The following is a 22,234-nucleotide window of genomic DNA, read 5'->3' as shown; positions in this document are numbered from 1 at the left end:
CAACCTAAATGTCCATCCACAGATGAATGGATCAAGAAGATGTGGTACATGTATACAATGGAATACTACTCAGCCATAAAAAAGAACAAAACTGTGCCATTTGCAGCAACATGGATGCAACTAGAGAGTATCATACTAAGTGAAGTAAGTCCGAAAGAGAAAGACAAACAGCATATGATATCACTTACATGTGGAATCTAAAATATGACACAAATGAACCTACCTATGAAACAGAAACAGACTCACAGACATAGAGAACAGACTTGTGGTTGCCAAGGGGGGAGGGGGGTGGGGGAGGGATGGATTAGGACTGAGAGTTTGGGGTTAGCAGATGCAAACTATTACACATAGAACTGATAAACAACGAGTTCTTACTGTAATAGCACAGGGAACTACATTCAATATCCTGTGATAAAACATAATGGAAAAGAATATGAAAAAGAATATATGTATATGTATAAATGAATCACTTTGCTGTACAGCAGAAATTAACACAACGTTGTGAATCAACTATACTTCAATAAAAAAATAAATTAAAAAAAAATCTCTGCCATACAAATCCCTTCTAAACCCTGACCTCATCACCTTTTCCTTGAGGAAAGGTATCACTGCCCTGCAGGCCAACAGGAAGGTCACCAGGAGCAAAGCAGACCTTCCCTTCACAGCCTGCCCAACCCCTTGTCGATGCTTCTTGCCTTCAGTTCCCAATCCTAGGAATGTGATTTGAAACAGGGCCAAGGTGAGAGGACATGAGGATTCCTTGTCATGAGGTGAGAGACTGCGAAGTTCTGAGTAGAGATTTCCTCTCATAAAATGAAAGCTTTGGAATATGCCAGAAGGAAAAAATGCCAAAGGAAACAGTCTTCCCTTAGCTGCCTCAGTAGGAGGGATGCTACTAGCGTCAAGTACAAGGACAGGGGAGCCAGGCCCTGGAAGGTGGGCAGACGTGGCTTTGGGACCAGGTGTAGCTGTTTTACAATTAAAGGGTCAGATGCTGAAAGCAGTGTTTTTGGGGGGCTATGGACAAATGAATTCATAACATCTGTTTACATCTCTCGGTGCCTCCAGTCCCCTCTGTCCACTCAAATTTGTCTACCTTTCCTGGGGTGGCTACTTATTTTCAGCACTGAGATGGAAGACAGACAAAAGAAGAGCACTTTAAGAAATGCTCCAGACCAAGAAGTGCACTCTGAGTGCAGATCTTATTCCCAGGAGGTAATGATGGGAGAGGCTAAAGTAAACCGCCAAGATCGGTCACCGAGCATCTGAAATGCCTGTTTCTTTTCTCTGACACAAGTCATGTAGCACTTTGGCGATCAGCACTTTGCAAAGAGCAAAGCGGATGTCTGCTGTTGAAGAATGCATGCAAGACTGAAGCCAGCGACACTGTAATCCACCAAATGCCTGTGATGCAACCCACAGCTCCCCAGCTCACAAGTTTCCTCACTGAAGTCATTTCCAGGGAAGCCAACAAGAAATACTGAAATATGCAGGAAGAGCCCAGAAAGGCTGAAGGGACTGAGTTTTCCAAGCAAACAGCAACTGTGGAGGGACTGTTTTTCTACAACGGAGGGGGCTCCAGGGAGAAGAGCTGCACATGTGTGAAGCCAACCTTCGTACTTCACCAGGGATCACCTGGATACTTCAAGTTCAATGCAAATGCACAGCAGTAAAGAAAAAAAGAAAAACATCAAGAAAAAGGTCTTCCCTGGTTTTGGTAACAACAGCTGGTGTGACCTCCATTAATCATAGAATTGGGCATCTGCAGGCCTTGCTCGCTGGAGACAAGCCTCAGGCAGGTAGCAGCAATGACCTGGCGGCAGCTGAGACCCCTGTCTGTGGAGGGAGGAGGGCGTGCCCAGCAACTGAGATACCAAAGCATCCTTTAGTTCCTTGCACCTGCATACCCTTAACCTGGCAAACTGCACTTCATAGAGTACGAAGCCCAGGTTTCCCTATGCCCTAACAGAAGACATTAGGTTTTAAAGACAAACACAAGAAGACTTCTGAACACAGAAATAAAATGCAGTGAAAGACTCTGGAATCTGTACTCCTAGTCACTGTCACCAAGAAGTGCTACTGCTCTCTGTTTTTCTCACTGTCCTACAGCAGATGAAGTTGGAGATTTTGAAAAGCAACTGGTAATTCCTCAGTCTGACTTTCAGCTCTGCAGGCTTGCACTGGCCTTGGCCTCTCAACTCGTCTGGCATCTTGTCATTGTCCTAACAGAGATCACTACTGCTGTGGACACCTGGCATGTGGACAGGTGGCTGTGTCAACATAAGAGGTTGGCTTTCATTTGGACTGCATAGGCCTTTGACAATAAGGTTTTTGCCCCTATTAAATGTTCCTCTTGGAGAGAAACATCAAATGAAAGAAACTCACAGGCTTTTGGCTGTGGCTTGTATTTTAGAACCATAATGGGAATGGGGTGTATAAGGCAATCTGACATTTCCCCATCTGGTCCCACTTGTTGACAAGTATCCCCCACCCATGCTCTCAACCACTTGAAAAGCCAGTGAAGCAAAAGAAAACTTGTGTTAGAACATTCTGGCCTTTCAGCAGGATCCTGGCAATACAATTACCTGCTGGAGAAATGTTTGGAGGAAGTATGGGGAAAGGAAGAGGCTACTAAGAAAAAGTAAGTGCCCTCTTGGCCAATAAAGACTAAAGGGCCAACCTTTAAAACAGTGGTTAGCAAACTACAGTCAGTCCTCAAACCAAATCCAGCCCTTAGGCTGTTTGTGTAAATAAAGTTGTTATTGGAACACAGCCATACACATTCATTTATATTGTTTACAGTGGCTTTTGCACTCTAATGGCAGAGTTGAGTGGTGGCAATAAACACATGGCCTGCAAAGCTCAAAACATTTACTAACTGAATCTTTGTAGAAAAAAATCTGCCAAAACCTGTTTTAAAACAAACAGAATTTCCTTTAACTTTGGAAAGTGCTCTGGCAAGAGCATTCAGTTAATCTGTAACAAATGCCAGCAGACACTTAAGGGCAGGGGAGGGCATCTCAGAGGCCTAAGGATTTAGTGTTCTGCACTCCTTTTATAGGATAAAGAACAACAGGTGGCCCTCAATTTTTCTGCAGCATCCTTTTACTATTACCCAACTCTTAAATGTTATACTGTTCCATGCCTACAGATCCTAGGCGGCTTTGCACTCTCTGTTTATGTGTGGGCAGTGAGAGCTATGACCATCCCATCATGATGTGTAAGTGGCGCTCCCCCCGGCCCCACCCAGTTTTTAGGGTAGTAAGAAATTAAAGAACAGCTGTATATTTTTGAATTAATGTCTTTGGGGTTTTTTTTTTTGATTTATACCCAGGAGTGGAATTGCTGGGTCATACGGTAGTTCTGTTTTTAGTTTTTTTGAGAAACCTACATACTGTTTTCCACAGTGGCTGCACCAACTGACATTCCCACCAACAGTATACAAGGATTCCCTTTTCTCCACACCCTCGCCAACATCTGTTACGTGTGTTCTTTTTGACGGTGGCTATTTTGACAGGTGTGAGGAGATATCTCATTGTGCTTTTGATTTGCATTTCCTCTGATGATTAGCAGTGTTGAGCATCTTTTCATGTACCTGTTGGCCATCTGCATTTCCTCTTTGGAAAAATGTCTATTCAGTTCTTCTGCCTGAAAAATGTCTGTTCAGTTCTTCTGCCTATCTTTTAATCAGGTTGTTATTTGAAAAGATATATGCACCCCAATGTTCAGAGCAGCACTATTCACAATAGCCAAGATATGGAAGCAACTTAAGTGTCCATCAACAGATGAATGGATAAAGAAGCTGTGGCACACGCGCGCACACACACACACACACACACACACACACACAATGGAATACTACTCAGCCATAAAAAAGAATGAAATTTTTGCCATTTGCAGCAACATGGTTGAACTTGGAGAGCATTACACTAAGTGAAATGAGTCAGAGAAAGACAAATACTGTATGATATCACTTACATGTGGAACCTAAAACTACAATAAACTAGTGAATATAACAAAAAAAGAAGCAGACTCACAGATTTAGAGAACAAACTAGTGGACGGGGTAGGAGAGGTAATATATGGGTTGGGGAGTGGGAGGTACAAATTATTGGGTATATGATAGGCTCACGGATTATCCGTACCACACAGGGACTACAGCCAATATTTTGTAATAACTGTAAATGGAAAGTAACCATTAAAAATTGTATAGAAAATCATGATCCTACAATATATGTACATGCACAATCCTCGACTTCTGAAAAAATAAAAAATAAAGCACAGCGGACTTTTTTGAGCTGAAAGAGTCGCTGGGCGTCATCGTGACCCCCGCACACTGGCGGTCAGGGGCCATGTCTGTACCTGTTGGCCAAAAGCTGGGACCTGGTTCCTGAGGGCGAGGTCAGGTAGATGGCCAGGTCTCCCCTCCTGGGGTGGGTGATGGTGATGCGCACAACTACGTGTTCCAGGTAGCTGACGTGGTGGTTGGGATTGTCGGAGCAGCCCGACGCTTTGTAGACGGAGCGCACCGCACTGTTGGGCCGAACTGTCCTGCAACAGAGAGAAGGGGGTTTGAGCAGAGCACGAGGCAGAGCTCGGCTGCGTGAGCCTGCAGGCCTGGAAGGACCGCGTGATGCAATGCAAGCCGTGGTCGCTGGAGACTAAGGGACACAGTGTCATTACCCAAATGATTAGGTCGTTTAAGGGAGTAACCCTAGTTAGGGTGGGAAAGGTGCAAGTGAGAGGAAAGGAGGAATGAAGGTTCTTTTATCTTCATGCAGGTAGTGGATATCAATCTTGTTCAGATAGATCGCTGGGCCCTGGTGCTGGAGTGTCTGATTCAGTAAGGCTGGGGTGGGTCACAAGAATATGCCTTTCCAACAAGTTCCCAGGCGATAGGGATGTTGCTGATCTGTGGAATCCACTTTGTGAACCACCAGTATAGGGTACTGTTGTACAGTGGAGGCTTGGGGATGACTATGACCTTGATTCAAATCCCTGGTCTACCATTTCCTTTCTCTATAAGCCAAGCGCACACTCTTCCGCTTGCCTACAGGCTCCTGTCTTCTTCACTAGCTTCCTCCTGTGCCACTGTGCCCCTTGAACACTGGGTTCCAGCCACACTAGCATTGGTTCAAGTTCTGGGATAATTCAAGTTTACCTTAGCCACTTTGCATACACTACTCTGCCTCTAGTGCTTTTTTGCTGCTGTTCCTATGGCTGACTCTCCTTTCATAGTCAAAGCTTAAATTTCACTCTCTAAGATGGTCACTGAACCATAGGAAAAACATGTTCCCACCTTTTATTTACTACCCCTTTTATTTTCAGCATTCGCTTACTGTCATTTGTAATGATCTACTTATTATATTATTTTGGTTTGACTCCCCCGCTAGACTGTAAGCTCCACAAGGGCAGGAAGCATTTCTTATTCCGGTTTCTATCCCTAATTATCTAGCCCAGTGCTTGATAGCCAGTAAGTGCTTGATAGCGAGAAAAATTGTTGCTGAATTGGTAAATGAATTTGTGAATGAATAAACAATTATTCCATTTGATCCCATTTCCTCCTTTGTCAAAAGGGAATAATACCCAAGTTGTTATAAAGTTTTAAGAAGAAAACACATTGTTTCTAACACTTGGCTTGACCTGTAGTAAGAGCTCAGTAAATACCGGTTAACTTTTTACTTCTTTTTTTTTTTTCTCTTATTCTTTGCCACAAATGGGTAGAATGGGGAAAAAAAAAACTTAGTCCACTTATTTCTGCTTCCTAACAAGTTCCTCAAGAATGATAATGGCTCTAGTTTTATTACAAACCAAAGTTCTTACGTATTTTTCCGAGCTAACTCTCTAAAAAGAAAGCTGAAAGCAAATTACTAATAAAATCACTAAAATAAATCCTATTCTTCGGATTCAGCGCCTAGGAGAGACTTCACTATCACTTGATGAATCCAATCAGCACAGCCTCCAAGTTTGTGAGGCTGAAACAGGGGACGAGGCCCTGGAAGCTGAGTAAACTGCAATCTCTTTTACTGGGCATCCTGCATCAATCTTCAGAGAACTACATGGTGTGCAGTTAAGTTTCCAGAACATAAGGTTTAGTTTTGGGAGTACACCAACTTATGGGGAATATTTCTACCATAAAATATGGGGAATACTTCTACCACCGATTAGAAATATTGACAGAGTAGAAACTTGAAGAATGCCCATCTGTAAGGGTCCCCCCCCCACCCCCTTGTAAGATACGTTTTTCTTTTAAGGATCCTTGGGTTATACTAGTGTGTATTTAATGGCTTAGGGTCTTAAGACATTCTATTAGAATTTTATAATTACATTAGAAAAATACTACACAAGTTTCTAGTTTCCTTGTGCAACACAGGGCTGTCTCAAGATATCTGCACTGGCCTAATCTCTTTTAGGGCACTGTCATGCTGTCTGCTTGCAGCAAACATTACTTGATTTGTCGGTCTGTGCTCTCCACACACACGTGCTGCTGGGGAACAGTGGTCCACTTCTCCGCCTCCATCACCATGGCTTCCGCATCCATCAGTCCAAATCCGTAGAGATGGCTCACTACAGAAGGCAAGAAGTTGGTCAGCTTTACCGTAGTTAGCAGCAACCTAGGCCATATATGTTGAGTTATACTTTCACACAGTAGAAAACCCAGACGCAACCCTACGGGAGCCAAGCTTTCTTTCTAGCAATGATTAAAAAAACAAATAAAACAAGTAAACAATCATAAGAAAATAAGATGAATGCATATTATTCATTGAATATGTTCTATAACTAGTAACATGACTACCATTTATGAATTGTTACTACATGGCAGGCACTAGTCCATATGTTTACGTTTAATTCTCCCAACAATCTTAAGATGTTAGTGCTATTATTATTATCATTCATGGATGAGAAAACTGAGGAAAGAGAGAAACTAGGCTAAGATTGACCAGCAATTCAGTGGTTGAGCCAAATTCTAACCCACACAGATTTACTCCCAGGCCTCACTGTTAACCACTTGTATTCAAGTGATAACATCACCAATTTTGTAAGATAAAATAATTAGTAGGTTTAAAGAGAAGTGTATACAACTTCAAAAATACATATTTTCTGACCTATCTAGTATTTTGGTTGAAAATCCTGCAAGACATAAATTATTATCTTTCCTCTGGCATATGAAAAATTTATTAAACTTCATGCATGAAATATCTGGAGGCCTCTAGACTTTTATGCCAGCTTCTTATCCTCGAATGTTATAAACTTTTAGCTCTCAATGAGAAATACCTATTGATCTAAAGCTAAATTTGACGTAACTGTCTCAGAAGTTTCAATTACATATAGGAATATTTTAATGATGATACAGTGAGATCTACATTTGCAGCTCTTTCTAAAAATACTTTAAAATCCCAGCTGAATGCTTAAAATCTCCACCTTGCATTAAACTCTCTCATATCTTTATATTTAACACAGAGTCCTACTTCGACCAGATTTATTGCCTAAAACATTTCCTTATGACATGAATTACTTTATGCAGAAATGTCTAGAGATGCCCGTGCTTATGGATTATTTAAATACTTCAGCTTGAAATTCAAGATATTCTATGATACAGTCCCATTCTACTTTCAAAACAACCTCCTCACCAAACCTTCTGCGTTAGCAAGGTCAGTCACTCCTCTGCAGTCCCAGTCATATCTTGCTCTTTCTGCCTCACTGCCTTTGCTCATGCTGAGCCCTCGGCCTGCAGTTCCCTCACTCATCCTCTCTGCAGAGTCAAACTCTACTCTTCTAAGTTCCTGAAGGCCTAGCTAGTCTATCTTCTCCTTCTTGAAATAGTCTCTGACCAATAAAAGTCAATAGACATTTACTGAATTTCAACCATCTGTGATGAGTGAATTTTCTCCTTTCTAGACCTATAACTTTAATGAATTTGTCAATCCATCTGCCCTTCTGCCCATCTAGCCAGCCATCCATTCATCCATCCGTCCATGCATCCATCCACCTATCCAACATTTCTTGAGTGCCTTCTATACGTGCCAGGCACTGTATTATGCACTGCACTTTTTACCTGTGTCATCTATTGAATTGCTAATTAACTCTCTGTCAGCATGTCTTTTTACCCCAAATGTATTAGAAACTGCTTGATGGTAGGAACTAGGACTTATATGTCTTTATCTGTTTCATGGAAGTGAGCAGAACTTTACACACATGGGAGGAAATTACAGCATATAAAAAGGAAAATTGTGCTAGGATTCAGAAATACTGCTCCATTTCTGCTATTGGCTGATCATATAACTTTTGGCAAACAAGATAAAATATCTAACCCACAATTTCCTTGTGTGGGGATATTATTATCTATCCCATCACCATTACTAAATTGATTATTATTATATATCCTATATGAGAAAATCTGTGTAAAGAACTATACAAATGGAAGTGCTCATTATTATATCAGATACTCAGCCAGACAGGACATACTGAATAAAACAGAATAAAAGTACTTTGCTATGGCAAGGATATATTTAGGATTTTTATACATGTACTTTTGTAACTTTTATTATAAGTGATTTTTTTCTTGATTAAAAAGTAATGTATGTTCATTGTAAAAACTTGTAAATACATCCAGAAAAGAATAAAATAGAACTCATCACAAGTCGGTAAATGCTACTAAAAATTCTATTTAGTTTTATTTATATAGTATTATGTGAGGTAAGCTTGCCGCCTTAATTAAAAAAGATACAGAGTAACCCACATAATAGAGGAGAAATGTCAAATTTGGGCTTAAGGAAACGAAGTTGTGGAGAGCTTTTGTTAAAGTTCATATAAATCCTATGTTGTCACTTATCACTTAACCATAGTCTATATCATTTCATCATGAATACTCTAAGGTATTTTCTTTCCCTGGAGGAATTGAAATTATTGCCGAAGACACAATACTAGGCTGACTCTGCATGGTGCACGAATATCCCCAGACTAGCGTCAAGCGGTTTTAAACCCGTACAATTTATCACTTAGTCTCAGTTTAGGGAAATGAGATAAGAGATTTGATTGATATGAGGGGAGTAGGGAAGAGGGTAAGTGGGGGCCTGGGGAGGGTAAGGGCTTTGAATAGTCTACAGAGTGGGTGCCTGGGCCCCAGCTCAGCTGTGCACGCTGCTGTTCCCTACCTCCCCACACCCCACCCCCAATAACTGTCAACTTAACCTTTAGGACATAAATTAACACACAGAGTCATCAAATACAACAAACACTTCATGACTGTTAAACAACCACTCGAGTTAAGTAGAAAAGCACCTTGAGTCTTTATGAAGGCCATAAATTTGTTTCGGTTTCCGATTCAGTTCCTACCCTCCAGAGACAAGGTCTGTTCACGCAACACTCAAAGGAGGTGCTCAGAACAGAGGCTGAGTAGCTGCAGTAAAACTACAGACTGGCAGGTCAACAGAAAGAAAAGTGTATATTAATAAAATATTAATAAATAAGGGAATCAGAAGAGATCATTGAAGTCCATTGAATCCGTAACGGAGCTTTTCAGTATTTTAAATTATTTTAAGATACCTGAAATTGTGTATCTGCCCACAATCGTGATACACAGTCTAAGAAAAAGATGAAATAAATTTATTTCTTCTTTTTTTGGGGGGGGCGGTGCTGACAATATATCAACTCTGTGTATTCTGATTGGCAGTTATTTGTTTGGTTTTTGGCAAATACTAATGAGAAGATAATTACACAATGAATGTGTTGGGCAGATAAACTCCTTCAAAACATGGTGTCAACAGGGAAACAAGCCATTAAATGGTATGGGAGCACTAGTCATTTTTCTGATATAACTGACATGTAATAATTTTTTATATAATATAAAGTTTCACATTCTAAAATTAGCTATAAATTCAGAAACACTGTTCTGTTTGAGTCAACCATTTGAGTCAAGCCTTGCCCATCACACTGTTACCACTGTTACCATGCCCCATGGAGTATGATTTCTTACAGTGGCTGCAGAACAGCTGGCTTAGAGATGAGGTTCCATATGTATTTGTGAAGTGAATGAATGTAACTGATTAGAGAAATTTTCTGTAATTCACCAAGTGGCATAAAGTGTTTTTAGGAGAATTGTAAGGGGGAATTAGGAGCTCTGTTCTTTTTGTGACTGACTACTATAAAGTCATCATTAATACTCAAAATGTATTCAAGTATAGAGCCAATATTCCTATTTTTAAAATTTATGATTACCTGTATAGCAAATACACCATGCAAACAACTGGTTGTGATATGGCCATTCCATAACTCAAATAGTTTTATCTATGCACGTTTCTCATGCCAAGATCAGAGCAAATCCTGAGCCTGAAGGTAACTTCGTGATGATCAAGTGGGACCTCTCTGTGCAAGCACTGTGCCAAATACAAAATTCTTTGAATTCAATATTTAGAAAGACGTGGAGGGAACAAAGCATGTATATAGATTAACTAAAGATCTCGGAGCACAGTTAAGACATGTATTCCAGAAAGTACATTTATCTCTTGGTAGAATGCTGCTGAACAAGCTTAATAAAGGGAATCTGAAAAACTTGCTTAGCGTTATATTTGTTCCATTAGGCTGCATGACTGTTTCTGCAGATAAGTTCTGAAAAGTGGAACTGGCTGGCGCCAGAAGTTTAACTAGTTTTTATGCCAAGTAATCCAAAAGCTTCCCTGCTTGGACTAGTCAGATGGCCGAGAGAAGGCAGGAAAATAGATAATGTTCTCCGGCAGGTATACTTCCATCTTCTGATGAGACCAGAAGTGCCAAGAGGAGCTAATCATTAAATACACAAGTAAACAGTTGCAAAGTTCAAAAGCAGATACACTTAATTTAGACCACAGGGCTAGCTATGAGACCTAAAAAAGTCAGTTCTAAAGAAAAGTTAGAAAGCTCAGTAGGAAAAGAAAAATTAGAAGTTTCGGGCACAGGAAGCTATAACCAGGGAAATTTGGTGTACTTCTATCTCTCTTAGCGGACATCCTTGCTGATGCCAGCTATTTTAAATCATTTTTAGAAAAATACCATACTGAATACATATTTCATAACTCTAAAATGGCTATTAGTAAAGCACTCGCTATATACTAAAGCAATTGATTGGAAAAAGTTGTGTGTGTGATTTTTTTTTTAAGTTTCTGAGGTTCCTGAAGTAAGGCTTTCTGCTACCAGCTGTCAGATGCACAGACAATGCTATGTAGCATCCAGTGTAAAGGAGGGCAAACAACAACAAAAACCATCCAAGTTGCCTATGAGAGATTAAAAATTTTGCCTGTGACTGAAAAAAATACAACTAAGTGACAGCTATCCATTCCTGAGCATTTAATATAAAAGTACAGCCAATTTCTTCCACTGGGGAAATCGTTTCTTATGACTAACACAACCAAATGCCTAGGTTTACCCAGAGGTGTCCTGGTTTTAGCACTGAAATCCTGTGTCCCGGGGAAAGCCTTCATTCATGGACAAACCAGGAGAGTGGCTACCCCACGTGGAACCAAGGGAGTAAGGTGATGCTCTTATGGGGTGGCACAGAGCTCTCACATCTTTTAATATCAATAATCCAGTAACTAGAAGACGTATGGGCATCCTGAACTTGTATTTGTTGAGATGCACGTGATCATCAAAATATAAAAGATGGTTGATAAATTAGGTTTAATGATTCAATTCTTAGAAAGGGTCAATTTCAATACACTTCACCAATATAAGCTAAGAATTTATACCATTAATTATGATATCACTCGTGGGGCTTGGAGCACCCACTACGTATTCAAAACAATGAGGTTCCAAAAGAAACAGAAACTGCTATGTGTTCTCAGGCCAGCAGGAGATGAGACAAGAATAACTCTATGATTTCACTAAGAAACAAGTAAAAGCGATAACTGCGTAGTCACCGTGTAAGTGTAAAAAGACTTCAAAAGAGTAAGAAATCAGTAAAAAAGACAATGGATGTAAAGCAACTACTAGAGCCTGCTCTACACAAAGTACTCAATAAATGTTAGCTGAGATTTGGAGTCAGGTAAGATGACCCAAGAAGGGAAGGTGATATTTGGCCTGGGCTTTGGTGTCCACATCAGATTCAGTGAGGTGGAGATGCAGGGAGGACAACCAGGTGCCAGGATGGAACCTCCCAGTTAAATAATCATCAGGTCTGGGTGTGGTTCCTTGGCGCAGTGAGGAAACCAGCAGCCCCAGCGTGTGGGGTGAGTGGTCAGCGGGGGATGGGCATTAGCAGTCTACTTAGTAGGAAATAAGGGGAAGAGAGTGGACTGCGGGAGAACTGGATGCCAACCGTGACAGTGGGGTGTCTTCTGCCATCAGTCAGGCTGTTGCTATTCTATTGATACCTAAGGGTAAACCACCAGACTGAGAGGTCGTTATGCAAAATGCAAAACCTGTCTTGAGGGGGGCTGCCTGATCTGCAGGGTGGGGTTGAAACTCCGACTGAGATCAGAGAGCTCCTGCAGCTGTCAGAGTCCTCGCACCTTTGGGTTCTTTGATCCTCAATGTGCTGAACCACCTGTTCTGAAATAACTGCTCCCACCAGAGACCGTGTGCCTCCTGCACCTACTAATCAAGCCAGACCAAACGTGCACAATAAGCAGAGGGTGTGCAACGCACCCCATTGCACATGCATAATGTAAGTGCTTCAGTACTGCTTCTTTTAAAGTGGAAATAAACAGCTAAATACGAAAACATAAAATGTAAGATTTATAAACATGAAGAGGCAGAAAGTAATACTCTTCCGTCTCCTATGTCAGCACTTCTACACTTAAACATCTTGACAGATGAAAGCCAGGATGCTTGCAGAATTAGCCTTTTCTTCTCTCTCCTTACTCAGACATCTATCTCTTCATTACATACCCTTTAAATTTCAGTGTGAAAGGCACATAAGCTTCTTAGAGAGTCAGAACTCTAGTTGCAGTGCCTTCTTCTGCCTCTTCCTACAAAATGCAGACTCCCTGGGGGCAGGAAAACCTTGCATCCAGCACCTGCCTTATTGCCTTACTTTGCATAGTTTGTTTCCAGCTTTCCTTTGCTTTTCCTAAAATCACAGGCTCTACTAACAACTCCAGCCAGATCCAAAGATGCCAGCCATCACCAGCACTACCAAGGACTTGCATGTGGAAAGTTTCCAGACACTGACACTTGGCTGTCTGCGGGGTCTGCACTTGAAAGCGCCCCTCAGGATGTGTTTGGTTAGCAGCTACAGGTAGTCAGACAGGCTCATCATTACAGAGACGAAGTAAAAAGAGTTTAGGAAACCACTGCTGAGTTCTTCTCCTCCATGTACAATGTAATTCATTATACATGATTTATATGTACACAATTTATTATATATGCATATATAAAGTACATATTTATTCTAATCTTTTAAAATTTACAGAGTTAAGGAGATATGCCTGCCTTCCCTTAAGGGCATTTAAGAAAAGATAAACATGTCACATTCTTTTCTCCTTTTCTCTGGCCATTCTTTTGTTTGCTTCCAACGTGGTGGTCATAATAGGCAAGTAATTTGCTTAAGGTAATTGACTAGTATTTCTTGAATGGAGGTAGGAAAACTATTTTACCACCTTGGGGAAACTTAGCCATGTATTCCTGGGCATACAAGCATAGATGCTGTGCTTGCTTTTAGGAAACTAAGATTGTTTGGACAGAGATGAGAACAAAATAAAAAATGTACTACAAGGGCCTTTGGGTAAAAGCTAATTGAAGATTAGACTGACCATATAGCTCCCCAGCCTAGATCTTCTTGGTCCATAACTTGGATAAACAATTACCAGACTGGGATCTTAATGAGCCAGCAGTCAAAAATTCTTATTTGTGAATTATGCATATTATTTTAGATAACTCTTCATTTAATTTTCGTTTACTTTTGCTTTTTTCCTTAAATTCTCATAAAAGAATGGCATAGAAAATCTGGTTGATATTTATTTCAAGTGAGTGTATTTTCATACTCTGTAGTTAACAGAGGTTGCAAAGATACGGTTATTTCATCTAACTACACCAAACATCCATGGCTCACCTGATATGAAGCCATTACCCACTGCTGATATGATGGTTGGCAAACCACAAAGAGTGACACATAGAAGAAATTATTCCTTGCGGCTGGGAATGTCATCTTCTGATTGGGAAGAAAGCTAACACTTATCTTTCTAAGTTTCAAGCATTATATAAGGCTTCTCATGAACACTCCTTTTCATTTACATAAAACTCAAATAAGGGACAATAATAAGGAAATTTCTGTAAAATCTCAGAAAAATAGGCCACTAATGAAGGCTGCATATTCTCTTAGAAGAAGAAATACTCGAGATGGTTCTTATATCCTAGACTAAGATTTGGATTCACGGAGGTATAATTCATGGGGAAAGGAATGAGATATTTGGAACGGTGGCTTCCTCAAGAAACCTGTGTGGGCCTGGAACCCCATGGATGGATTTAAGCTGGAGGTAATGGAGGAGCCAACATTCAAGGAAATGACATCATTTAATTAATATTTTAGAAAGACTGATCTGGCATTGGTGTATGGGATATGAAATGGCAGACGGACTGAGGCGGGGAACTAGTTCCTTCAATGGTGCAGGCATGGAAGACCACAGAGAAGGTTATGGAAGGGGTGAAAGGAAATAAGAGATCAGATAAGAAAAGGAGCAATGAAATTTCACCTCTCGCACTATGTAGGATACGTACTGAGTCAGAGTAAACGGGGTGATCTAGAGAAGGATAAGCCCTGATGATAGAGGTAACTTTGGGGGAGAAGTTGTTTTGTAAAAGACAATTGACAGTTCCGTTTGGCAGTTTTGAGTTTTAAATGACACAGGTGAGCCTTGGGCAGAGATTCTAGGTGGGTAATGGATGAAGCCAATGCTGAAGATGGTAGAACTGAAAATCCTTAGTCAGGAGGTGGTACTTGTCATTTAAAGGAAGGTGGGGATGTGAAGGTGGAATTAAGAGAATGTAAGAGGGAGGGAGGGAGGAAGGGAGGGAGGAGATGGGGAGAGAGGAGGGGAGAAGGAGAGAGAGCCAGAGCGCTCTAAACAACAGACCTTAAGGAATGGCCCAGGTGAAAGGAAGGGAGAGAAAGGACTCAGGAGAGTGTCAGTGAAGAATGGGGCGGGCTTCCTTGGTGGCGCAGTGGTTGGGAGTCCGCCTGCTGCCGAGGCAGGGGACATGGGTTTGTGCCCCTGTCCGGGAAGATCCCACATGCCGCGGAGCGGCTGGGCCCGTGAGCCATGGCCGCTGGGCCTGCGCGTCCGGAGCCTGTGCTCCGCAACAGGAGAGGCCACAAAAGTGAGAGGCCCGTGTACTATCACAAAAGGCAAGGAAAGACCTGGACTGGGTAGATCAAAAGCATGAAATCCTAGAGAAAAACAAGGAGGCTTCTGGTTTGGCAAGCAGAAGATCGTTGAAAATCTCAAAGAGTAATTGCACTTCAAAGGTGGAAGTGGAAACTAGATTGAAGAAAATTACAGAGGGATTAAACAGTAGGGAAACGGAAGCAGCTAAATAAGACTACTTGTTGGGAATTTTTAGTTGTGTAAGGAAGGACAGAACTAAGGCAGGAGGATAACGGAAAAGTTTTCTTCCCCCTCCAAAAGGGGGGTTACAAAGTTTGAAAACACAAGGTACGGTCCAATTGACAGAAAGGCAAATGCATGAAGCTGGGAGCAAATGGCTAAGAGACTGACAAGAGATGAGATTTTTTAAGAGCACCTTTCACACATGGGATTCCTTATCTAAACTACAGAAGAAAAAATCATTTGAGAGACACGTTTTTCATTTCTTCCAAGGATGGTATTTCAATTAGCAACATTCAAATTTCACTGGAAGAGAAGTTAATTCATTGCATACAGTGGATAACCTGGGTCGGTGGTTCCCACACCTGCATGTGCGTCACCCAAAGGACCTGTTAGGGCACACATTGTGTAGCCCCACTGATTAGCAGTTTTGAGGTAAGGCCCAGAATTTGCATTTCTAACAAGTTCCCAGGTGATGCCAATATTGTTGGTCCAGGGACACCACTCTGAGAACCACAAGCCCAGTTGATAAAGCCTGGTTAATTAGGCTAGTATCTCCAACATAGGGCCTGAGTTTCTGTAGACATGATTCACAAATACCTGTCCCTCATGCCAGAAGCACAAGAAGTAAGTTGCTTATACAGAAGATCATGCCAATGTCTTTTCATGTGGGCTACCAAAGACATTTCTGCCTCTCTTAAAAAATATTTTAAGAAGATAAAGTTCTCCCAATTAATCTGTAAATGCACACCCCTCATTCTTCAAGCACAGGTTGTTGGTCTAGGTATTTCCTTCTTTGGATACTCATAACTTAAAGAGTTAAATTCTATGCATTGTTAGGATAGAATCAGTGTTTGACTGAGATACAGAATCATGCTCAATTACAATGTTGAAAAAAGTAAATGCACTGAGAGATGTATTTCCTCATCTTACCGCATCTACAATTGAAGTGCATTTATCAAGCATGCTTCCCACAATAAGATGCCTAGAAGAAATTTTGTATGGGAGGTAAAAATATTTTACATATGCATTTTTTTACATATTAGCTAATGAAATCTGTAGAACAATGCTAGCAAGATAGTATTATTCACATTTTACAGCTGAAAAAACTATCTCATGAATATTAAAAAAAACCCCAACAACTCTAAAGTCACTGGGACTTGAGTCCAAGTGTTCAAAATCTTGATGTATTATATATGCACTCAGTGATTACCACTGTCTATAAGACACACAGGACTTCTTTCAACTACGGTACTCAAATCAATCATAAATCCTTGGAATAACAAGGTAGCAAAGGTGCAGGGGGAACATTTTGGGAATTTATCTACATATCACAAATGAACACTGGAACATTTTTATCCTCTCTTTCTTTTGCAATTCAGCTGCATTAAAAAACTGCTCTCTTCTTCAAAACTCATTAAAATATCGTGTGCAGAGAAAGAAATATGTGGAGTTTGGAAGGAAAGTTAACATCTGGCCCATAACCCTTTCCCCTATTCTTGCTGAGAAATGACCTTCTTCAGTCATTTCTATCCGGGGTTTTCCCTGAGTGAGAAGATATCGTTAATACGGTAAGGATACTTTATTGTATATTCATGCTGAGGCCATTGTTTTATTACAGCTAACCAGTCATGCACAGATGGAGGAAGGGCATTGAGTGGCAAAGAGCAGCTTCCCATTTGTTAATATCCAGCAGTGATCACAATACCCTCCTTTTGGGCTCTTTCAGAGATGACTCTGGAAACTTCAGGGTGTACCGTGTCTTCTGGTAGAACACCATAAAATGAAGCCTGTTGAAACTATTACTGGGATGTGTGATAGAAATTTAATTGCTTTGAAATGTCTAAGGCTAGCAAGATGTCAACATGTGTAAAGAGCTTGAATTGAGATTCTAAGAAAAAAAAAGTCTGGATCTATTTATGTCACAGAAGATGTATCCAGATGGATTCTGCAAAGTGATCGCCTGGTGTGTATAACTACCTTCGTAGACACAGTGGCCTTAGGAAGTTACGCATAGAACTAGGGTGGGATTAATTTTCAGGATTTCTTTTTGAATCTTTGGGTCTGGTTTTTATTGTAGACACTGGTATGAATATAAAGATCTCTCTGGATAGAAAAAAAGGATGGGCTAAGCCATCTTTACGAAAATTTAAAAAGATATAATAAGGCTCCTTTTTCTCTTGTTCATTTGGGTTATCTTATTGATCCTGAACCAGTTTTCACAGCTGGAACAGTCCCCATTTGGCATGGTCTCACTATGGTCACAGCAACTTAGAGCCCCCTGTCCTTGATGGAGGACAGGGAATCAGTGCTGCAGTCTGTGCTCAGAATGCTGATGCCACAGTCCAAACTGATAGGCATGTACTGATTTCAATGACAGAGTTCCTCCTACGCACCTCAATCGCATTTCCCCCTTTCACATCTAAAGCTCTATTCCTCGGTAGAGAAGATGGTCTGTTGGGAGCACCTCCACAAGCCAGCTTGATGATAATCATGGAAACATCACATAAAGTCCTTTTCACCACTGCCTTATGCCTGTGTTCATGCATCCTGCATATATCAACGTTCATAAGGACTCATCACCCCAAATAAGAATCTTCTCCTACTGGCTCCACATGAAATAATTACACATTTGAACTAATGAAGCTTCAATCATGTTTGGTCACAAAATAAGGCAGAATGTAGCACGAATATGAAGAGAGAAACAGATGTGTGCTTTACACACTCACTCAAAATTCTAAGATTTTGCGTCAAACTGTCTAGAGAGTTGGTGATAAAGATAGTGATGAAAAAGATACTGGAAAACTCTGTTGGAGTGCAGTAACTTTGCTAATGAAGGTTCTGCGAATGCCAAGGTTGAAGCAACAGATGAAGGTTAAAATGACCAAAACCATCTCTGGAGGGATGCCTTTTAAAAGATACCCGTGCCTTTGACAATTGTGGGAGAAATTACAACAGAATTCTACGCAACAGGGCTGCCTATGTGAGAATTATGTGTATTAGAGACAGCTGCCTCTTTCTTTAGGTGGACATCATCCCACTCTGGGGCACTTGGCTTGGTGAATAAATGACAGGCCAGATTGCAGTCTCCACTCAATCCTCTTGTTTGATTTCCTTGTGCAGTTAATAACCTGTGCGATGAACTGTGGCAGCCCTAGCAGACAATCATAGACATTTCTTGCATTTTCAGGTATCTCCTCTGATTCTTTTAGTCATATATGGCCGGAATTTAGTGCGAGTTTTAGGATTCTAAGATGCACAATACTGAACTCTGGAACAAAGCTGGACATGTATCTTTTACCTTGGCTGTAAAGGCACTTCTGAAGGCAAAACAAAGAAAAGCAAAAAATGTCCAGACAAAACCATCCCACACAGTATATTACGAAAGCATAGACACTACAGCCTCTGGCAGGTTCAAAAAAGTCCTAAAGCTTCCTAGGACTATAGATGATTCTAAGTTTGCTTCACAGCCAAGAAAAAGAATATTAACATAAAACTTAAGAAAGGGAAAAAGGCATTTGTAAACTGTAAATGCCTCTGTCACTCTACCTGCGAGAGTCTCACAGCGACTCAAGAAGCTAACTAGAATTATGTCACTCGCTTTCTTTAAGGCTCTGAAAATTGACATGGCAAATACAAAGACCACAACTGTACGTGAAAATAATTCAAATATTGGAAGTTAAGTGGCTTTCTGAAGGTCATGGTGAACAATTATAAGCAACAAAAAGACTTGGGTCAAAGGAAATTTGTGAAGTCTTCTCAAAGCACCGTTTCTGGCCTGACATGTTTCAGGAAGCGATCTCATCACCACACCCTTTGTCCTGGATTTATTGAAGACCCATTTCAAAAAGCATTTCTTTGTCTTCTTTTTTTAAAAAAGAATTTAGCAAAGATGATTATATACACCAGCGCTATAACTCTCCTCATTTAGAAGGCGACCAAGAGATGATAAAAAATTTCACTGAATGTCACAGCCCTTGAGGTCAGGAATATACAATTGCATGCTAAGATGATAGAAAATGATCACTGCAAGAGCATTTTCATCCATTTTAGCAAGTCACTGTCTTCTGTGCGTGTCATTTTCTAGCACATATCATAGGACCCATGGATTTATACCATCGGCTTAAAAAAGAAAACTCTAACATCAAAGCAACTGGAATCGACTTACTTGATAGTCATTACTATTATCCAACTCACTTTCTCAAATCAGTGCAGTAGCCCCCACGTGTTTTTCAGATCAAATAAGAACTCTTAACTCCAGGAATCAGGTAGCATTACTCTCAGTTTCTTCTGAATTACTTCCCTCATCACATCATACCCGTCCTTTTTGCACACTGGGCCCTCTGTCTTCTCCCTTACCCTGACCATTCCTTTCACCACAGCTGTCTCATCCAGTTTGAATCCCCAATCCTCCAAGAGATGCAAAGAAAAAATAATACATCTGTTTAAACTAACTACTCTAAAAACTATTTCAGACAAGTTTTGGTTCCCAGGAGTAACTCTAAGGTTCTCAACCACCTTCCACCCTCTCATTATATTTATCTATGCTTCTCATCTATGTTATGTACATGACATTAACAAATCATTCATGATCAGCAGATTATGCTTTTTTCAAAACATTCCAGCCCATCTAGTGTTTCTTGAAATCCAAGTAGTCTTCTAGAAAAGCAGAGAAATGACAAATAAGGAAGTTAACCCTTTATCCAGAATCATCAACTAAAATCACTGGCAAATGGAAATAAGAACTCAAATTAGATAAAGTAAACTACAGAGAGGGGGACAGAAGTGTTACAAGAAATACGTGAGTATAAAGGAGTGTCATATCTGCAAGGGAGAGTGGAGCTCATTTCATTCCTAAGCTACACACAGCATTTTAATGGCCACAAATCTATGCATATATATATATATATATATGCGCTTCATTTTTATCATACAAAAATTCTAACAGAATATTAACTGTTTATTAATTCAACATTAAATGTTGTATGAGAATGATGCATAACATGTAGATGATCGTGTTCCCTGAGTGTCTGCTATGAAGGAAGAACGGTGCTCAATTCTGTATACGATACTGTTTTCCTCATTCTTCCCTTTGCCACACACTCCAGCTAGGATGGATGGCCTCCTAGCTTTTCCTTGATTGAGTCTCTGTATCTGCTGTATGCCTGGCCTGAAATGCGCTATATCTGGCTAGCCATTTGGACCATTCCCTTACTCCTCAAAGCCTCTGTTTAAATTAGGTCTTTCGGACTGCGTAATGCTTAAACAGTTGTAATCTGTCCACACAGAGACTTATCCATGAATATTCATACCAGCGTTACTCATAACAACCAAACTGGAAACAATGAAATAGTCCAGGGGAAGGGGAACCTTCGTACACTGTTGGTGGGAATGTAAATTGGTGTAGCCACTGTGGAAAACAGTATGGAGGTTCCTCAAAAAACTAAAAATAGAACTATCATATGAATAATTCCACTCTTGAGCACATATCCAAAAAAACCAAACCACTAATTCAAAAAGATATATGCACCCCAATGTTCAAAGCAGCAGTATTACAATTGTCAAGATATGGAAGTAACCTAAGTGTCCATCAACAGATGAATGGATTAAGAATACGTGGTACATATATACAGTAGAATACTACTCAGCCATAAAAAAGAATAAAATTTTGTCATTTGCAACAACATGGACGGACCAGGAGGGTATTACGCTAAGTGAAGTAAGTCAGAGAAAAGACAAATACTGTATGATATCACTTACATGTGGAACCTAAAAAATTAAAACAAACTAGTGGACATAACAAAAAAGAACAGTTTCACAGATATAGAGAACAAAGTAGAAGTTACCAGTGGGGGGAGAGAAAGAGGGAGAGGTAGGATAGGGGTAGGGGATTAGGAGGTACAAACTTCTATGTATGAAATAAATAAGCTACAAGGATATATTGTACAACACAGGGAATGTAGCCAATATTTTATAATAATTATAAATGGAGTATAGCTTTTAAAAATTGTGAATCACTATGTTGTACACCTGTAACTTATATAATATTGTACATCAACTATACCTCAATAAAAAATAAAATTATCCATGAAAAAGTGAAGGATGATACAAATTGTGGTACATTCCTATATATATAGTGGAATACTACTTAGTAATAAAACGCACTAAACTCCTCATATACTTAATGACATGGATGAACCTCAAAAAATATATGGAGGGAAAGAAGCCAGTTTCAAATAATCCTATTTTCATGAAAGTCTACAAAAGACAATCTAATCAACAGTGACAGAAAATCAACTGGTTGCAAAGGGTGGGGTTGTGGGGTGGGATAAGGGATGAGAAAGAGCACAAAAGAACTTTGTGGGGTGATGGAAATGTTCTCTACCTTGATTGCGGTGATGTTTACACAGACGTATACATTTGTACAATTAAAATGGTGCTTTTTATTATATGTAAACTCAGCCCAATGAAGTTAAGAATGTATGTGGATTCCCACATGTACTATTCATTTGTTTACAAAGCTGGGATTCAATCCCAGGTTATTTGACTTTGGGGTCCATGCTCCAAAACACTAGGCAGAGTGAGACTTTTGTTTTAAATAAACAAAACCTCAAACAAGAGGTTTGGTTTATTTAAAACAAAAAACAAAAAGGCTTCTGTAAGAAAATGTGCCTGTATGTGTACGTATGTATATTCTTTTTTTTTTTAGGTTCTCTGCTA

The 22,234-nt window shown here is 40.2% G+C and overlaps 1 protein-coding gene across 3 annotated transcripts in view; it reads right to left on the bottom strand.

The window, feature by feature from the left end:
* Positions 1–22,234, bottom strand: part of PCSK5 (proprotein convertase subtilisin/kexin type 5) — a 445,528-nt gene that overhangs the window by 172,691 nt on the left and 250,603 nt on the right. For all 3 annotated transcript variants that reach the window (XM_049710824.1, XM_033440255.2, XM_004276376.4), the window contains exons 11-12: positions 6,449–6,566; positions 4,362–4,550 (exon numbers count right to left, since the gene is read on the bottom strand). In XM_049710824.1, coding sequence (XP_049566781.1) covers positions 4,362–4,550; positions 6,449–6,566 — 307 coding nt within the window. The remainder of the gene's footprint in view (positions 1–4,361; positions 4,551–6,448; positions 6,567–22,234) is intronic.

This window comes from Orcinus orca, chromosome 6 (assembly GCF_937001465.1).
Source record: "Orcinus orca chromosome 6, mOrcOrc1.1, whole genome shotgun sequence".
Classification (NCBI taxonomy): Eukaryota; Metazoa; Chordata; class Mammalia; order Artiodactyla; family Delphinidae; genus Orcinus; species Orcinus orca.
The sequence above is the reverse complement of the archived record's forward strand: the minus strand, read 5'-3'. Positions and strand labels throughout refer to the sequence as shown.